Below are 17,608 nucleotides of genomic sequence, written 5' to 3'. Positions count from 1 at the left end.
GGAGTATGTGGTTTTTGGCTGACATGTACAGCTTCTCGGTCCTTAGTTTTTTGTCTCAACTGTTTCAAAGAGGGCTTTCCCAAGTCCCCATTTTGGCTCTCTTGCAGTATTCAGGCTCCTATGTATGGATTTTTGCTCACTGTAATTGGTTTTCCCAATTTTGGGACAGTTTGGATGACCTGAAAGCAGTCAAATGCTCTCGTCTGAGGCTTCTGCCTCTTTGTAACTTTATTCTTTTTTCCTTTTAATAGAATTAGTCTTTACAGAGAAAAAAATATTATTGATATCTAATCTTAATGTTAAATAAATATTGCGACTATATATTAATATGAACATTACCATTAAACACCGATATACATATTTCCATTAAACATTAGGTTTAACAACTTAACGTTTATTTAGGTTCAATGATATCAATTTTATATCTATACGATTTTTTATACCGTTTGGTTCATGTAGCATTACGTTATTTTGTAACATGAAGTTTATAAGATTAAGTTTTTTAACATTAATAAAAATGGGTTATTATATTTTATGTATATATATATATATATATATATTTGTATACTTTGTTTCTATGCTTGGTGGGACTACATCTCCATCATGTCCAATATATCACCCTGATCAGGGCAAGTAATTGAACTGGTGACTTCACATCAATGAGTGCCTTAAAAGAGCACCCAATCAAAGTCTATCCAGGACCCCGTGGACCTATATACTTATATAATTGAGTGTTTGAGTGTGTATGTATTAATTTTGATTTTGTCATTTTTCTTTGAAATGCATAAATGAAGAATAATAATGTCTTCTATTATGCCACATAAGTACCCAATATTGCTAGAATGACAAGTCTTATTTCATATATTTGGAAAAAACTTCATATAAAATTTAGCATCCATCCTAGTTTTGTTGATGAGAATCTCCATGTGTTAGATCAAATGAAAACGAATGTAAAATACTTGTTGCATTTTCACCAGAGGGAGTGAGGGAGGAAAAGAAGAAGGGACTGGTTAGGGAGAGTGAAGGGTCATGATCATTATCATGTTGATTTGAATTGGTGTTGCTATTTTTATCGGCCTCGTTGTGTTTTTGAAGAGGGTATTCAATAAATGGTTTCTAATAGAGTGTTTGAAATTCAATTTCGTAGTGGAATTATCTGACATAAAGTCAAAAGAAAATATATGTCAATTTCAATGTTCTTCGTTCGGTTTCGATGCTGGTGAAATGGAATTTTTTTCTCATTGTTTATGTTATGTAGAAAATTGTATATCTCTAGTCTTAAAATGCCCTATTGTGTTGTTCTTCATTGTATCCAATGTGTTCATCTTAGATGTGATTTTTTCCTTTCCTATTCCAACTTTGTGTTCTCTCAAAATACATATTATTCAATTTTTTGCATTTATGTTCGTTTTCTCCAACGACCATGTTACTGTTTTGTTTTGTTCTCTCCGATTTGTAATTGTTTGGACATTTTTATATGTTTCCCTTTGTTGTATTGATTCCTTTCATAAATGAAAAACTTATTTAGGTTTATAACATTAATGTTAGCCTTCATGTTCTTTTCATTTATATCGATATTCTTGCGGTTTATACTATTAATATATTCATGTATTGATATTAATTTATTTATTCTTTAAAATTTATTAATTGTTAATAATTTATCGATATAAATGTGTTATTATTAATATATTGATGGTTTATCATTTTTAATGTTTTATAGTGTATTATTATTGATGTATTGATATTAATGTTCTGTATTGATGTATTTATGGTTTGTAATGTGTTTCATATATTGATTGTGGTTTATGTTTATTATTATTGCTTTCTATTATTGTACTATTTACATTTATAATATTAATGTTATGACATTAGGGCTTAAGGGGTTTATAACATTTAATATGAAATAGATTCTCTCGTTTGAAAACCAACCATCTTCACCCCTTGTCAAACCTTGCATTATGACGAAGATTGTATTCATATACAAACCATAATCAACCATTTTGAATCATGGTCAACCGTGGTCATTTGTTTCATTGTAACAAAGATTGTTTCAATATGAAAATCAATGATGGTTAAGCATGGTTGACCATATTTATTTTTAGCTTTATAATATTTATCTAGAGGTTTAAACAACTTGGGTTTGTGATGCTAATATGTTGGATTTAATATTATTCCCTTGGGTTTATAATCCCTTTGATTTTTAGTGTTATCTATTAGGTTTATCACTCCCTTAAGTTTACAATATCAATCCCTTGTGTTTATTAATCCAAGGGTTCATATTCCTAGGGTTTATAATATTAATACTTGTGCGCAATGTAAATCCCTTGGGTTTATAATGATGGTAAAACCTTGGGTTTATAAAACACTTGGGTTTATAATGATGGGTGAAATATCAATTTCTTGTGTTTATTAATCTAAGGGTTCATATTCCTAGGGTATAATATTATTCGTCAAATTTATAATATTAATCCTACGGTTTAATATAAATCCCATGTGTTTATAATCTTAGTCAACCATGATCAACCATGCTCCAATCTCACATTGTGACAAAGATTATCTCAATATGAAAATTAACCATTGTAAACCATGGTCAACGATGGTCGAACGTGACATTGTGACAAAGATTGTCTTAATATAACTATCAACCATGGTCCAGTACCACATTATGACAAAGGTTGTCTCAATATGAAAATCAACTATGGTCAACCATTGTCAACCATCATCAACCATGGTCAATCATGGTCGAATTTCACATTGTGACAAATATTGTCTCAATATAAAAATCAACCATGGTGAACCATGGTCATCATTGGTCCAACATCACATTGTGACACAGATTGTCTCAATGTTAAAATCAACCATTGTAAACCATGATCAACCATGTTTATTTTAAGTTTTATAGTATTTATCTAAGGGTTTATATACCCAAGTTTTATAATATTATTCCCTTGGGTTTAATATTATTCCCCTGGGTTTATAAACCATTGTTTTCTTAATATTAATTTCTTAGATTTATTATTTCCTTGGGTTTACAATATCAATCAGGTAGGTTTATTAATCTAAGGGTTCAAATTCCTAGGGTATAGAATTATTCATAGGGATTATAATATTAATCCTCCGGTTTAATATAAATCATTTTTATTGATAAGAATGGTCAACCATGATCCAACGTCACATTGTGACAAAAATTTTGTCACTATGAAAATCAACCATGGTGGAATGTCACATTGTGATAAAGGTTGTCTCAATATGAAAATGGACCAAGGTCAACAATTTTAATTTTAGAGTATATAATATTTATCTTAGGTTTTATATACATTGGGTTTATAATATTAATCCCTTAGGCTTAATATTATTTTCTTGGCTTTATAATACATTAGGTCCTTAGAATTAATCCCTTGTGTTTATTATATCTATCCCTTAGGTTTATTAATATAAGGGTTCATATTCTTAGGGTATAATATTATTCATCGGGTTCATAATATTAATGATACGGTTTAATATAAATACCTCGTTTTTATATTCATGGTTAACCATGGACGACCATGGTGGAATGTTACATTGCACCCAAGATTGTCTTAATATGAAAATCAACCATGGTCGACAATGATCCAACGTCGCATTGTAAAAATCATTGTGTCAATGTGAAAACCAACCATGGTAAACCCTGGTCAACCATGTTTATTTTAAGATTTATAGTATTTATCTTATGGTTTATATACCTAGGGTTTATAATATTTATCCCTTAGGTTTATTAATATTCCCTTGGGTTTTAACTATTAATCCCTTGAATTTATTATTGCCTTACGCATATTACATCAATCAGTTGGGTTTATTAACATAAGATTTAATTTTCCTAGGATGTGATACTGTTGATACGGTTAATTAAATAATTCCTTCGGTTTAATAGAAATCGCTTGGGTTTATAATTATGTTCAAATTTGGAATTGTGGCAAAGATTTCCTCAATATGAAAATGAACCATGGTCAACCACGTTCAACCATATTTTTTAGGGTTTATAATATTAATCGCTTGAGTTTATCATTCCATTGAGTTTATAATATCAATCCCCTAGGTTTATTAATCTAAGAGTTCATATTCCTAGCGTATAATATTATTCATAGGGTTTATAATATCAATCTAAGGGTTTAATATAAATATCTTGTTGTTGAGCTATATTTAAGTGAAAATCACATGAGAAATCTTTTGTCGACACATTTCGAACCAACTAGTGTGGTTCATCATAAGGAAAAGATGGAGATTCAAATCATGGCATCCCTTGTGTTGATAATCATGGTCAACTATATTTATTTTAGGGTTTATAATATTTATGTTAGGGTTTATATACATTGGGTTTATAATATTTATCCCTTGGGTTAATTATTCCCTTGGCTTTTTAGTGTTGATATCCTGGGTTTATTATTCCCTTGGGTTTATGATGATGATGGTTAACATCCTCTGAGACCAAACATTGGTCTATCGGACCTAAAGAAACAAATTATTTATTTTGATTTAAGATTTTATTCCTATGCTCAAAAAGCTTGGAGAGAAGCCTCCCGAGCTCACTATAGATTTGACATTGTAAAAGGCTAGGAAGGTCAGTATTGTAACAAAGATTGTGAAACTGAGATCTAATGTGGTTGTACGCGAGGCACTCTAAGAGGAAGTGGTTTTCATCCTTGATGTTCCTATTCTCACATATATGGCAGATCCTTTCCATCCATGGTATTTTAGGAACTTTCCAACGACCTGTTTCACTCTGGAGCTCATGAGAATTTGTTCTAATATTTGTTATATTAATTTTCTTCTTTGAGCTAGTTAAAATAGAGAGATACTTTTTATCTTCTAGGGTGGGGTTGATTACCTTCTTATAATAACATAATTTTCTTTTAGCTACTAAATCTTTCTCACACCATATTTTTTCTTTGAACTTAAAAGTAACAATATCTTTAATGTTATTAATGGTTTGTAATGCATCCTTCTCGTTGATCTCCCAATACTTTAACCAGGCCCTTGTGTCTTTATGCCACCCCTGATTGAGCCTTAGGTGGTTTTGGCTATAATTTAAAGCTAGCTTAGGAAGTCTATGATCATCTACGTTATTGAGTTTGTGCTTGTACAACAGAAACCTAATCATAGCTAGGCTCTCAATATGGGAAAGACCTACTTCTATATGGAGAATAGGATAGGGTGTATTACTTTTAATTTTCACGTTATAAGTTATAAAACGCTTCTAGATTTGCTCAATATTTCTCCATGATTCTCTAGATATGCTGCAACTCCAAACCTCATAGCCATATAAGATAACAGGAGTGACTAAAGTTTCAAAGATGAACTTCTTTTTATCCCACATTACGAGGTTTTCTATTTTACAATTATTTTCAAGACCAAAATAAGCTTTCCACCCCCCATTAATCCTTTTCCCAATGCTTTGGTCCTAATTGAGCTTGTGATGAATATCAATTCCTAGGTACTTGTAAGAATACACTTCCTCTAAGTTATTATTGTCACACATAAAATTAGCGTAACTATCCTTCTTGGATTTGATAATCATAACTATTTTTTTTCAGTGTTAACAATCATACCCATGGTAGAGCAGAAATCCTTAAGAAGCCTGAGTTGCTTATCAAGATCAGATGGGCACCTTGCAAAAAGAATAATATCATCGGCATAGAGAAGAAGGATGATGACTATCCTAGATAAGATTGTGCCATCACATCCTGCTTCCTCTAAATAGCCTTCGAGCTTATCGATGTAAATGCCAAATAGGGTATACTACCAATCCATTGAGGTTATTAATCTAAGGGTTCATATTTCTAGGGTATAATATTATTCATGAGGTTTATAATTTTAATCCATAGTTTTCATATAATTCCCTTGGGATCATCGTTCATGGTTTAATAAATAATTTTTAAATTAACAATATTATTGTTATTATTAACCATAATTAATAAAAAGTACATAAAAATAAAATAAAATAATTCTAATTTTTAATAATTAATAGTATTAATTAATGAATTATTGTTAATTAATTATTAATTGAAAATGAATTATTATTAATTGACTATTATTAATATTTGTTAATTATAATAATATTAAATTTCAATAATGGTATTATTATTTATCTAATTAATAATTAATAATTATATTACTAATTAATAATATTATATTACTACTGATATTATATTATATCAATTAATGATATTAAATTTAAATCCTAATAAAATTATTAGTTGTAATAATATTAATTAATAATAATAATTAATTAGTATTTATCCCTTGGGTTTGTTGATCCCTTTGTTTATAATACTTATTCCTTCGGTTTATTAGTTCATTAGGTTTATAATATTAAGAATTTCATGGTTTTATTAATACCTTGGGTTTTACAATGTTAATTCCTAAGGTTTATTAATCCCATGTGTTTTTAATATTGATTCGTCGTGTTTATTGATCATTTTTGTTTATAATATATATCCCTTGATTTTTCTAATTCATTGGGTTTATAATATTAAACCCTTGGGTTTGTAAGTCGCTTCAACTTATAATATTAATAATTCTTTGGATTTATAATTCAATCACTTTTGGTTTCTCAATCCTTTGAGTTGAAAATATTAATTCCTAGGGTTTATTAATCGTTTGGTATTTTAATATCAGTTTGTTGAGTTTATTGATACCTTAGGTTTATTAATCACTTGGGTTTATGAATCATTTTTATATATAATATTAATCACTTGGGTTTAAAATATTAATAATCGCGTAGGTTTATTGATCCCTTGCGTTTATAATATTAATAATCCCTTCGATTTGTTCCTCCATTGGGTTTATAATATTAACAATCCTTATCGTTTATTGATCCCTTCGGTTTATAATATTAATAATTATGTGGGTTTATCAATCATTTGGGTTTAAAATATTAATTCCTAGGTTTTATTAACCCCTTTTGTTTTTAATATTGATCCACTAGGTTTGTTTATCCCTTAGATTGATAATATTATCCCTTGGGTTTGCTAATTCCTTGGAATTATAATATTAAACACATGAGTTTATTACTCCCTTGGGTTTATAATATTAATAATTCCTTGGGTTCATAATATTAATAATCCCTTGGGTTTAGGGGGCGATGAGGGTTTCGCAGGCGAAGGTAACGCAGACGAGGGTTTCGTCAAAGGAAGGGAAGAAGGGTTGCTGAGTGCGGAAGCAGCGCACAAGGACAGATCTCGGGTGCGAGATTCAGAAGCATAGGAACTAGAGCAAGAAAAAGACGAAAACCTAAAGATTGGGGGATAAACAGAAGCGCAGGATCTGAGGGAAAGAAATGGAAACGGAGCAGGGGAGGGGAGAGATCCCCTCCTTCGAAGTAGTAATAACGGGGGAAGCAAGAAAGGAACGGCAGAAGGAAGGGGACAGAACAAATGAAGGAGAGACCTCAGCAGCGGGAGCGCAAAGGAGAACGAGAGCAACAAGTAAATGTCTGCCGAGGGCGACGAACAAACCCAGGTTTGTAATTCCGCATAATAGATTAGAGAAATATAGAAGTTACATGAAGGATTATGCTTTGATATGTAAGTTTGTAGGATACTGGCCAACGGAGAAAGACCTTCTTAGATGGATCCAGCAAAGGTGGAAACCAAAAGGACATGTGGAAATAAAGTTGGGGGCGAAGGAATTTTTTACAGTTATATTTTCCAACCTAGAAGACAGGGAAAGAATCTTTGAGGAAGGACCCTACTTCATGAACAATGCTGGATTATTTATGAGGCAGTGGGTAGACTGTTACAACCCAGATAAGGAAAGAATGTTAGCAGCCCCGGTATGGATCAGACTCTTTGGCCTACCAACAGAATTCTGGGACCCAGAGATCCTTGAGGGTATAGGTAACGCAATAGGATCGTTTGTGAAAGTGGCAGAATCGACAAAGAGGGGAAGATATACAACATATGCAAGAATATGCGCGTACATGAACATCACAGAGCCACTTCCAGACACAATAGAATTGGAATATCATGATGAGATCTGGCATCAAACAATTGACTACGAACACATTCCCTTTCATTGCAGAAGATGCCATGAGTATGGTCATCTATACCGAGAATTCCCTATCACGTTAGCAGAAAAGGAAAAGGAAGCTGAAAATGAGAGGAGAAATGCGGCAAAGAAATCAGGAAAGGAGGATGAGGACTTCAGAGAAGTGCAGAGGAAGAAAAAAAGAGGAAACAACAAAACACAGACGGGCAAACAAAAAGGAACCCATAACATAGAATCCCAAAACAAGTTCCAAATACTGCAAGATGAAGAAGTAGAAACAGAGGAGAACGAGGAGGAGGAAATAGAAGGAATGGAAGTCATAAAGGAAAACGCAGACAAAGAGACAGATCAAATGGATAAAGATCAAGAGAGGACAGAGAGTCCAACAGAAAACCAAGAGGATCAACGAGGAATGGAAATAGATCCACAGAAAACAAAAGGAGAAGAAGAAGAACAAGTAATGACGAAGCTCCTGCAGGAATGGAAGAGGCTCGATGAAAGATTTATTCCAGAGGATCAGAAACAGATGTACAAAGAAGCCTTTCAAAGATATAAAGAGAAAAAAGGAATAATGGAAGACAGAGAAGGTGGGAAAATGGAGAAGCAGGAAACACAAAATCTAGGAATGAGCAGCATTGGCAAGGGAGGCAAAAAAAGAGGTAGAAGAACAATGAGTGAAACAATTCAAGAAGTTGGAGAGATGTTAGTAAATTCAGGAAGAGTTATACCTCTCTCATAGGTATTCCAAACCCCTCCGAAACTTTTACGATGATCATCACAAGCTGAAACATAAGAGGCCTCAACAGTAGAGGCAAACAGAGGTATTTAAATGAAAGGCTGAAAAAAGATAAACCCAGCATAATGATAGTATAAGAAACAAAAATAAGTACTGAGAAAATAAGAGACATTCTGAATAGAAACAAGAATATATATGAAATGATGGGACAGGATGCGATTGGGAGCGCAGGGGGTCTGGTAATAATTTGGAACCCTGAAGAAATTCAATTAAGCAATTGGATAAGTTTTCCAAGAATTCTAACAGGGATAGCAAAGATAATAGGAACAATGGAGGAGGTTATTATAACAGGGGTTTATGGACCCCATACCCAAGGAGAAAAGGAAAAATTTCTGCAAAATCTAAAAGCGTTGAGAAGTCTAATCCCTGGAAGGCAGTGGATCGTAGGAGGGGATTTCAATCTGATTAAAAGCTCAGCGGAAAAAAGAGGAGGGCTAAGGAGAATGGATAAAGCAATGGAACAGTTTGGAGATTTGATAAGGGAGCAGAGACTGATTGATATTCAAACTATAAATGGAAACCATACTTGGAACAACCGAAGAGGGGGAGTTAATCAAATTGCATCACGGCTTGATAGATTCTTAATTTCCGAACAAATAATGATGAAAGATGTTTTCATAGAAGCCACAATTCTTCCGATAGCAGGATCGGATCATTGGCCAATTAAAATGGAAATAGATCTCAAGCAAAGACCAAACAACAAACCTTTTAGATTTGAAGCTTTTTGGCTAAGAAATGAGGGACTGTTAGAGAAACTTGAAGAATGGTGGAGGAAGAGTGAACAAAAAGGAAAAAATAAAATGCACACCTTTCAACTCAAATTAAAGGAGTTGAAAGATAAAATAAAAAAGTGGAATAAAGAAGAATTTGGAAATATACTGGAAGAGAAAAAGCGCCTAGAGCAGAGAATGGAAGAGCTGCAGCAGATGGATATCCTAGAAGGCATACAGGAAGATAGAATAAAGGAAGAAGGAATTATATTAAACCAGCTAGAAGAAAGAAGGAAACAAGAAGAGATCTTATGGAGACAGAAGTCAAGGGTTCAGTGGCTTAGAGAAGGAGAAAAGAATACTAAGTTCTTCCATAAAGTAATGATACAGCATAGACAAAGAAACCGAATCTTCTCAATAAAAAATCAAGAAGGCCAGAGAGTCCTCCAGCATGAAGAAATCGAAAAAGTTTTGGTCAATCATTTCAAAAACTTATTAAATGAAACTCAGGATAATAGATGAGAAGCTATAACAAAGATAAGAAGGGAGATCCCTAAACTGGTAACTAGAGAACAGAATTTGGCTCTGATGAGGAAAGTTACAATGGAATAAGTGGAAGAAACAGTCAGGAACATGAAAAGGAACAAAGCTCCGAGGCCGGATGGGTTTACGGTAGAATTCTACGAAGCATGATGGAATTTCCTTGCTGAAGAAGTTCTAGAAGTGGTGGAGGAAGCTAGAATCAATCAAATAATGTGGCCAAGTATAAACTCAACCCTGCTAACTCTTATTCCTAAAACTACCCAAGCGGATCAAGTTGAAGGATTTTGCCCTATAGCTTTATGTAACATTATCTATAAGATAGTGGCATCAGTGGTGGCACAGAGGCTGAAATCTATTCTCCCAAGCATAATATCCCTAGAACAAACTGGGTTTGTAGAAGGAAGACAGATTCTGGATGGATTAGTGGTGGCCGAGGAAGTAATCCACACTTTGAAAATGAAGAAGGAAAAAGTAATGTTGATAAAATTAGACCTGTCAAAAGCCTATGATAGGTTAAGCTAGAGATATCTAGAAACCATCCTTCAAGCCTTTGGATTCTGCAACAGATGGGTGAAGTGGGTCTTAAGCATGATATCAACACCAAATTTCTCCATCCTGCTAAATGGAGCCCCATCTGCTACTTTTAATGCTTCAAGAGGACTTCGACAAGGGGATCCCCTATACCCCTTTCTCTTCATAATAGCAGCAGAAGGATTAGGTAGATACTTCAAAAAAGAATTAAGAGAAAGGAAAATCCAGGGTCTGAGACTATGGGGAAATCATACTACTGTCACCCACCAACAATTCGTGGACGACATCATGATATACTGCAAAGCATCCTTGAATGAGGTGAGAAGGATAAACAGAATTCTAGAGGTATTCATGGAAGGTTCAGGTATGGAGGTAAATAATGAAAAATCAAGAACATTTTTTTTTAATACAGTGGAACCCATCAAAAATCATTTAACCAGGATCTTGGGCTATAGAAAAGGGGAACTCCCAACAAAGTACTTAGGAACTATGCTAGACTCATCATCCCTCAAAATAGGAAACTGGAAATCCATCTTGGAAAATATCATGAAAAGACTGGAAAATTGGTCCTTCCGTACTCTGAACCTTGCTGCAAGGGTCGTTTTGCTTAAATCTACCATTCAGGCGATCCCGATATATCCTTTATTAGTAATGGCAGCACCAAAAGGGATATGCAATAAACTGATAGAGATATACAGAAAATTCCTATGGGGAGGACCTAAGCAACAAAAGAAATGGGCTCTCTATTCATGGGACAGCCTAAACAAACCAAAAGAAAAAGGAGGTCTAGGTCTAAGGGACCCATCGATCCTAAATCAAGTTCTAGCAGCCAAATTAAGATGGAGATGGATGCAAGGAGGGAAGGATCTCTGGAAAGAAATCTGGACAACAAAATATAATATGACATCAACTCCTGAAGAAATATTAAGGAAACAAGAAACACCACGAGGATCAGACATATGGAACCTAACTACTCAAAGCAGAGAATTAGTTGATGGACATATTTTTTGGGAGATCAGAGTGGGTCAGAATGCGAGATTCTGGGAGGAAGCATGGAAACAAAGGGAGAAAATGTTGAACCTACAAGGAATGCAGGACATCTACAGAACAGGTATGGACAGAGATCTCACTAGGGTCAAAGATTATTGGATAGAAGGAAGAGGAAACGAAGAATGGAAGGAATGGAAATCAATGGAAGACTGGAACAGGAATGCAACGGAGGAACAAAAAACAATGTTCAGCAAGGAATTAGACTCCAGGAAAATAAAAAATAGAGGAGGTAATGATATTCTATGATGGGGTAAAGAAACCAAAGGAACTTTTACCATTAAGGAAGCATACAATGTAAAAATCCAGCAAGAGCAGGGGGAAGATGAGAAAAAATGAAGGAAGCTATGGAAAAATAAATGGTGGCCGAAGATAAAGATGTTTGTATGGCTGGTAGGGAGGAAACACATTATTACTTGGGATCGAATACAAAAAAGAGGATTTTCAGGCCGATCAAGATGTTGCCTCTGTTATCAAGACGAAGAAGACCAGGAGCACCTTCTCAATGGATGCAGAATGGCCCAGTTTCAATGGGATAAGACTATAAATTTATTCTCGACAACTGAACGAAATCCACAGGATATCATACAAACTCTATGTAACTGGGGAGAAGGAAAGTTTAAAAGCCCGGTGGTAAGAAGAGCTTGGAACACGGAGGTAGGTTTCAATGTGTGGAATATTTGGAAAGAGAGAAATGGACGAATATTCAAGGGGAAAATATCAAACCCGGAAGAAGTTTGGAAAAGGACCCTAAGACAAATCAGAGAATCAATCCTCGCAGAAAGTTGGGCAGAAGAAGATTGGAAGACCTCTGAGGAAGAAGCAGAAATCCTAAAAAGGCTGAACTTGGAACAAGGGATGGTCTATCAACAAAAAGCAAAGCAACACCAACCTATCGCGGGCCAAAGTCATGCAGTCTACCGTAAGCCACAGGAAGGGTTTATCAAGCTTAACTTTGACGGGGCAGCTAAGGGGAAACCAGGTCCAGCAGGATATGGAGGAATCTTTAGAAACAAACAAGGAGAGGTAGAATGGATCTATGCAGAACACGGAGGAACAATGAGTAATAACGAAGTGGAATTTATGGCAGCTTATCAGGGTCTCAAAATTGCTACAAGAAATGCATATAGGAAGATAGAGATCGAAGGTGATTCAGCCTTGGTCATAACCACCATAAGAAAATTAATAAAAGGGAAACAATGGGAGCAGGTTGTTAAAAGCTGGAGAACAACGAGTACAGTCCAAGAAATTGAGGAAACATTGAAAGGCATCGAATACAAAATCACCTCGCATGTCAGGAGAGAAAGAAATAAGCCTGCGGATTGCTTGGTCAATTGGGGAAGTAAAGAATTATTGGCGAAAGTGGATGACAGCTGGACAAATCAAGCAACGATGACAAGATGGGACGGCTTAAAACAGCTCATAGACAACGATAACCATGAAACAACATAGTGGTAATCAAAAAATCGTGAAGATCTGGAGCGGGAAGATAAGGCAGGTTTATTCGGCAGCGAAGACAGGACAGAAGGACGATGGCCTCACCTCCCTGACATCAGCATTTAATGATAATTCAGAACAACAGGTACGCAGCCCAAAACAAAAATCGGAAAACACTGAAGAAAACATCATTCAAGGTGCAAGGGAGAAAGGAAATGGAGGGCAAACCCATCATAATCGAGAAGGTGGCGAGGAAAGGTGAGACCTGGCAGAGGAACCAAAATCAACGTCTCAACTGAACCAAAATGGCAGTGAGTTGGGATAAAGGAGTCCAGGCAGAGCGGGAGGCATTCGGCGATAGGCATTTCGAACGGAGTAGAGTAAAAATTGAAATTGAAAGCTCAGACGAAATGGAGAATAACCAGGGCGAATGTTTCAGGAGTAAGACTTTTGAAATAGGTCAGAGCAGCAAAGGGACTAAGCGAGGCAGAAAGGATGGAAGAAGGAAGGCTCGCGAACAGAGAGGCAGAGGTAGACCCCGGCAACCAAACATCAGCGAGGAGGGGAATCAGCCACAGGGAAGGCGAAAAAGGGGGAAGAAATCGATTCGCATGGCGATGCATGAAGCAGAACAGGCGTACAATCTGGAGACAAATGTGGACATACGAAAAATCATTGATGTTATGGAAGACAGAGTCTTGGAGGAACCGTCTGACCAGAGGCAGATTAACTCTTTAACGCCGAGCTCTTCACACATACTGGGTTCTGAAGCATCTCTTGGTCAAGGCCATGGAGCAAGTAGCGGCAGAGATGGTGGAAATGGCTCAGGAAGTGGCGGTAGTGAAGAAGGAGGTGGCGAACGTTGAAGGGTTGATTCGTCAATAGAACGAACAACTTAAGGAAATTCGAGAGATGCTGAAGGAGCTGGTGAAGACCAACGACAACAATGAAACCAGAAGGGGAAATGTGGAGAATTAAGAGGCTTGTTAACTGTCTTTTTTTGAATTTAGACGATAATGCTCTGGTTTTGGAAATTAGTTTGCATGCCACAACAGTAGTAGTAAAGTTAAGTCTTTTAGCAGATCTTGGAAAGAATAGTTTTGGAAACATTTGGAGTGAAAGGGTTTAATGTCCTGCAAGTTTTTATGACAATATATAGAATGGAAAACAGTATTGAACGTCTGATGAAGAGGAACCAACAGATCCGGTTTCCCATCTGGGCGGATTGAGGTTCCTAAGTATGTATTTTTAAATTTGATGTAGATAATAGAAATGCAATATCTTACAAAAAAAAAAAATCCCTTGGGTTTAATAATCCCTTGAGTTTAAAATATTAATTCCTAAGGTTCATTAATCCCTCAGGTTTTTAATATTGGTCGCTTAGGTTTCTTGATTCCTTAGGATTATAAAATTTATCCCTTGGGTTTACTAATTCGTTAGGCATATGATTTTAATAATCCCATGGGTTTACTAATCCCTTGGGTTTAAAATATTAATTTCTAGGGTTTATTTGTCCCATAGGTTTTTCATATTGATTCATTGAGTTTGTTGATCCTTTATGTTTATAATATTTATCACTTGGGTTTATTAATTGATTTGGTTTATAATATTGAAACCTTGGTTTTATTAGTGACTTCGATTTATAATATTAATAATCATGTGTATTTATTAATCCATTGTGTTTTTAATATTGATCCCTTGGGTTTGTTGATCACTTAGGATTATAATATTAGTCCCTTGTGTTTACTAATTCTTTGGGTATATAATATTAAACCTTTGGGTTTATTTGTGCATTAGGTTTATAATATTAATAATTCATTGGGTTTATAATTTAATCCCTTGGGCTTATTAATCATTTGGGCTTAAAATATTAATTCCTAGGATTTATTAATCCTTTTGGTTTATAATATTAATATGTTCAATTTTTTCATCCTTGATTTTATAATATTAATAATCCCTTGAGTTTATTATACTATTATTATTTGTAAGTAATAATATAATATTTTTTTAGTTTAATATATAATCTATATATAGTTGATATTTTTAATTTATTTTAAGTAAATATATAAGATATTAACAACTATATTAATAAATATATAATATTTGTTCACAATATTGGTGAGAGATAAATATCTATTCTAAATAATAACAAAATATATTATTATTATGTTATATCTGAATTATATTATAATTTATATTAAGATTTTTTTATAATATATTTTTATATAATATATTATATATTATTGTTATGTAATTTTTTTTTTCAATTGAAAGGGTAGCAATTTTCATTAAAAAAGTTAGAAATGGGTCAAGTCCCTTACAGTCATGGAGAGCATAGTCTCAGAATTGTGCAGGTAAACAAGCAAAGAGACTCTATTTATACATTCATACATATACTCTTAACTTCTATCATACTATATATCTTCCAAAAAACTCCACATAATTCTACTACTCGAAAAAACATCAGATTATTTATATAAAAAGAATACTCTACCCACGTCTTCCAAGCTCAAGATCTTCCTATGATTCTTCAGTATGCATACCTAGTTCCACACTTGAACCACCACCAGGGTCCAGTTCACGGTTCGTAATGACAATATTTCCCTCAGCTAAAGGAGTAATGCAATCACAAATTCCGAAGACCTACTTTAGAATTCCCATGGTGGCTGTCTCCAACTAAAATTTGATGTTCTCCACCTTATGTCTCAGGTTCAACACACCAGTATTTAGTTGTTCCATTGTTTTTTGGAGCACCCCCATGTCCTTCCCAAGGCCAAATAATTGAACAAATGCAACAACCATATTATCATTAATCTTCTTGACTATTTCTTTGACAACCTGCTTACATGAGTTTCCAATTGTTTCCCCAAAAATCCTATTGTGCCTAGAGTCCTTAGCATCATTATCGCTATCGTTACTCGCAAAAGCCATGTTCCTCACTATTCTCCCTTGCACTAGATAAATCCCATGGTTTATTTGCTTTAGCCAATAACTATAAATAACCACCTTATTATTTCAAACATTCCTTCCCATCTTATCACGCATAAATGCATTCTGATTCTTCAACATTTCTAAGATTCTTTCCTCCCACTTTGTCACTGTCAGTTTCCGCTTAGCTAGACCCGCCATGATACAAATTCTACACTTTCCTAGTCTCTTATTTATTAACAAAATTAATAACTAAGGGTAGAGAGCCCACTTGTCATATGTCATGACCACCTTTCTACTGCACGCCCACTTGTGTTTTAAATTCCAACTTACATTTCCTTCTCTCGAGACTCTCCATCATATTCTTGATATGTTGTCATTCTTAATTGCCTGCATTTCCTTATTAATTCCCGACCTCTAGTTGTAATCCAAAAGGATTACTATAAATGATATTTCGAAGCACTATGACATATATCACTATGTTAGTTTATAAGCAAGGATCCTTTCTATGATTCTGCTCCAATATTGGCTTGTACATCCACTACCTTATTATTAGCTCTTTTAATATGGAGGAATTTGATTTTTCCTATTTGTCTAAGGAGATATACTATCCTTATGTATAATGGAGAGGTCTTATAATCAATAAGGTATTCACTTTTGGAAAGGCTCATACATTTTTGGATAACCACCATTGAATCCCCATTAATAATCAAATTCCTAATGGTCTTGGCGATGTTGATCTTGAAACCTTGCTAGAGAAAGAGCACTTCAGCTTGATTGTTGGTGGCTTTCCTAAGACCCCAAACGAACTTTATTTCATACTTTTCTTTAGGGTCTAAAAGCACCCTTCCCAAGCCAGCCACACTATATTATTATGTATATATATATATATATATATATAGTGTGTATACAGTTAATCTTATTAATATAGCTCAAGTAAATATATAAAATATATTGACAATTATATTGATAAATATATAATAATTATTTACGATAAAATAATGGTGACAATAAATACATATTATTAATAATAATTAGATGTTATTATTATGTTATATGTCAATTATATTATAGATTTAAATATAACTATTAACATATTAGCAAAATTCTATGTAATATCTAATATTATATTAATACACAAAATAATGTTAACATAACTATATAAATATAAAATAATATGGTTATTATTATTTATATAGTTATTAATAATGAGAAATAGTTATCCTTTAACAAAGTCTCTTGTATGGAGTTGCTGACACATGGGCAATGAACTCCACTAGCATGTTTATGGGCATGTTGGAAGGAAGAGTTGGATTGTAGTTTGTTGGAAAATGAGAAGAGAGAGTGTGCTTGGATACTTTAGTATGCAAATCTCCTATGCCAAAAGTGAAAATTTTGACTCCTATGCCAAAAGTGAAAATTTGTTAAAAATAAACTTGTATTAACAAAAATGTTGTTAAGGAATATGAATTCAAAAAGTTTTTCCTTCCATCAAACTTGATTGAAACTGTATAACTAATGTATGAAAATACATCATCCTAAAATTGTTGCAGACCGATCATAATTTTTTGGTTTTAAAATTTATTTATGA

The 17,608-nt window shown here is 34.0% G+C and overlaps 1 protein-coding gene across 1 annotated transcript; it reads left to right on the top strand.

Annotated features, from left to right (window-relative positions):
* Nucleotides 1-12,168: 12,168 nt before the first annotated feature.
* LOC149231138 (uncharacterized) lies at nucleotides 12,169-13,104 on the top strand. Its single transcript, XM_089381553.1, has one exon. It carries the CDS (start codon nucleotides 12,169-12,171, stop codon nucleotides 13,102-13,104), a length of 936 nt encoding a protein of 311 aa, XP_089237679.1.
* The last annotated feature ends 4,504 nt before the right edge of the window (nucleotides 13,105-17,608 follow it).

Source organism: Pinus tabuliformis, chromosome J (assembly GCF_031772625.1).
Source record: "Pinus tabuliformis cultivar Carrire ecotype Pingquan chromosome J, CPIR1, whole genome shotgun sequence".
NCBI lineage: Eukaryota > Viridiplantae > Streptophyta > Pinopsida > Pinales > Pinaceae > Pinus > Pinus tabuliformis.
This window is presented reverse-complemented; position numbering and strand designations above follow the sequence as displayed.

Excerpts from the sequence above, each read along its gene's own strand:
- LOC149231138 (XM_089381553.1), top strand. The coding sequence starts at position 12,169 with ATGGCCCAGTTTCAATGGGATAAGACTATAAATTTATTCTCGACAACT.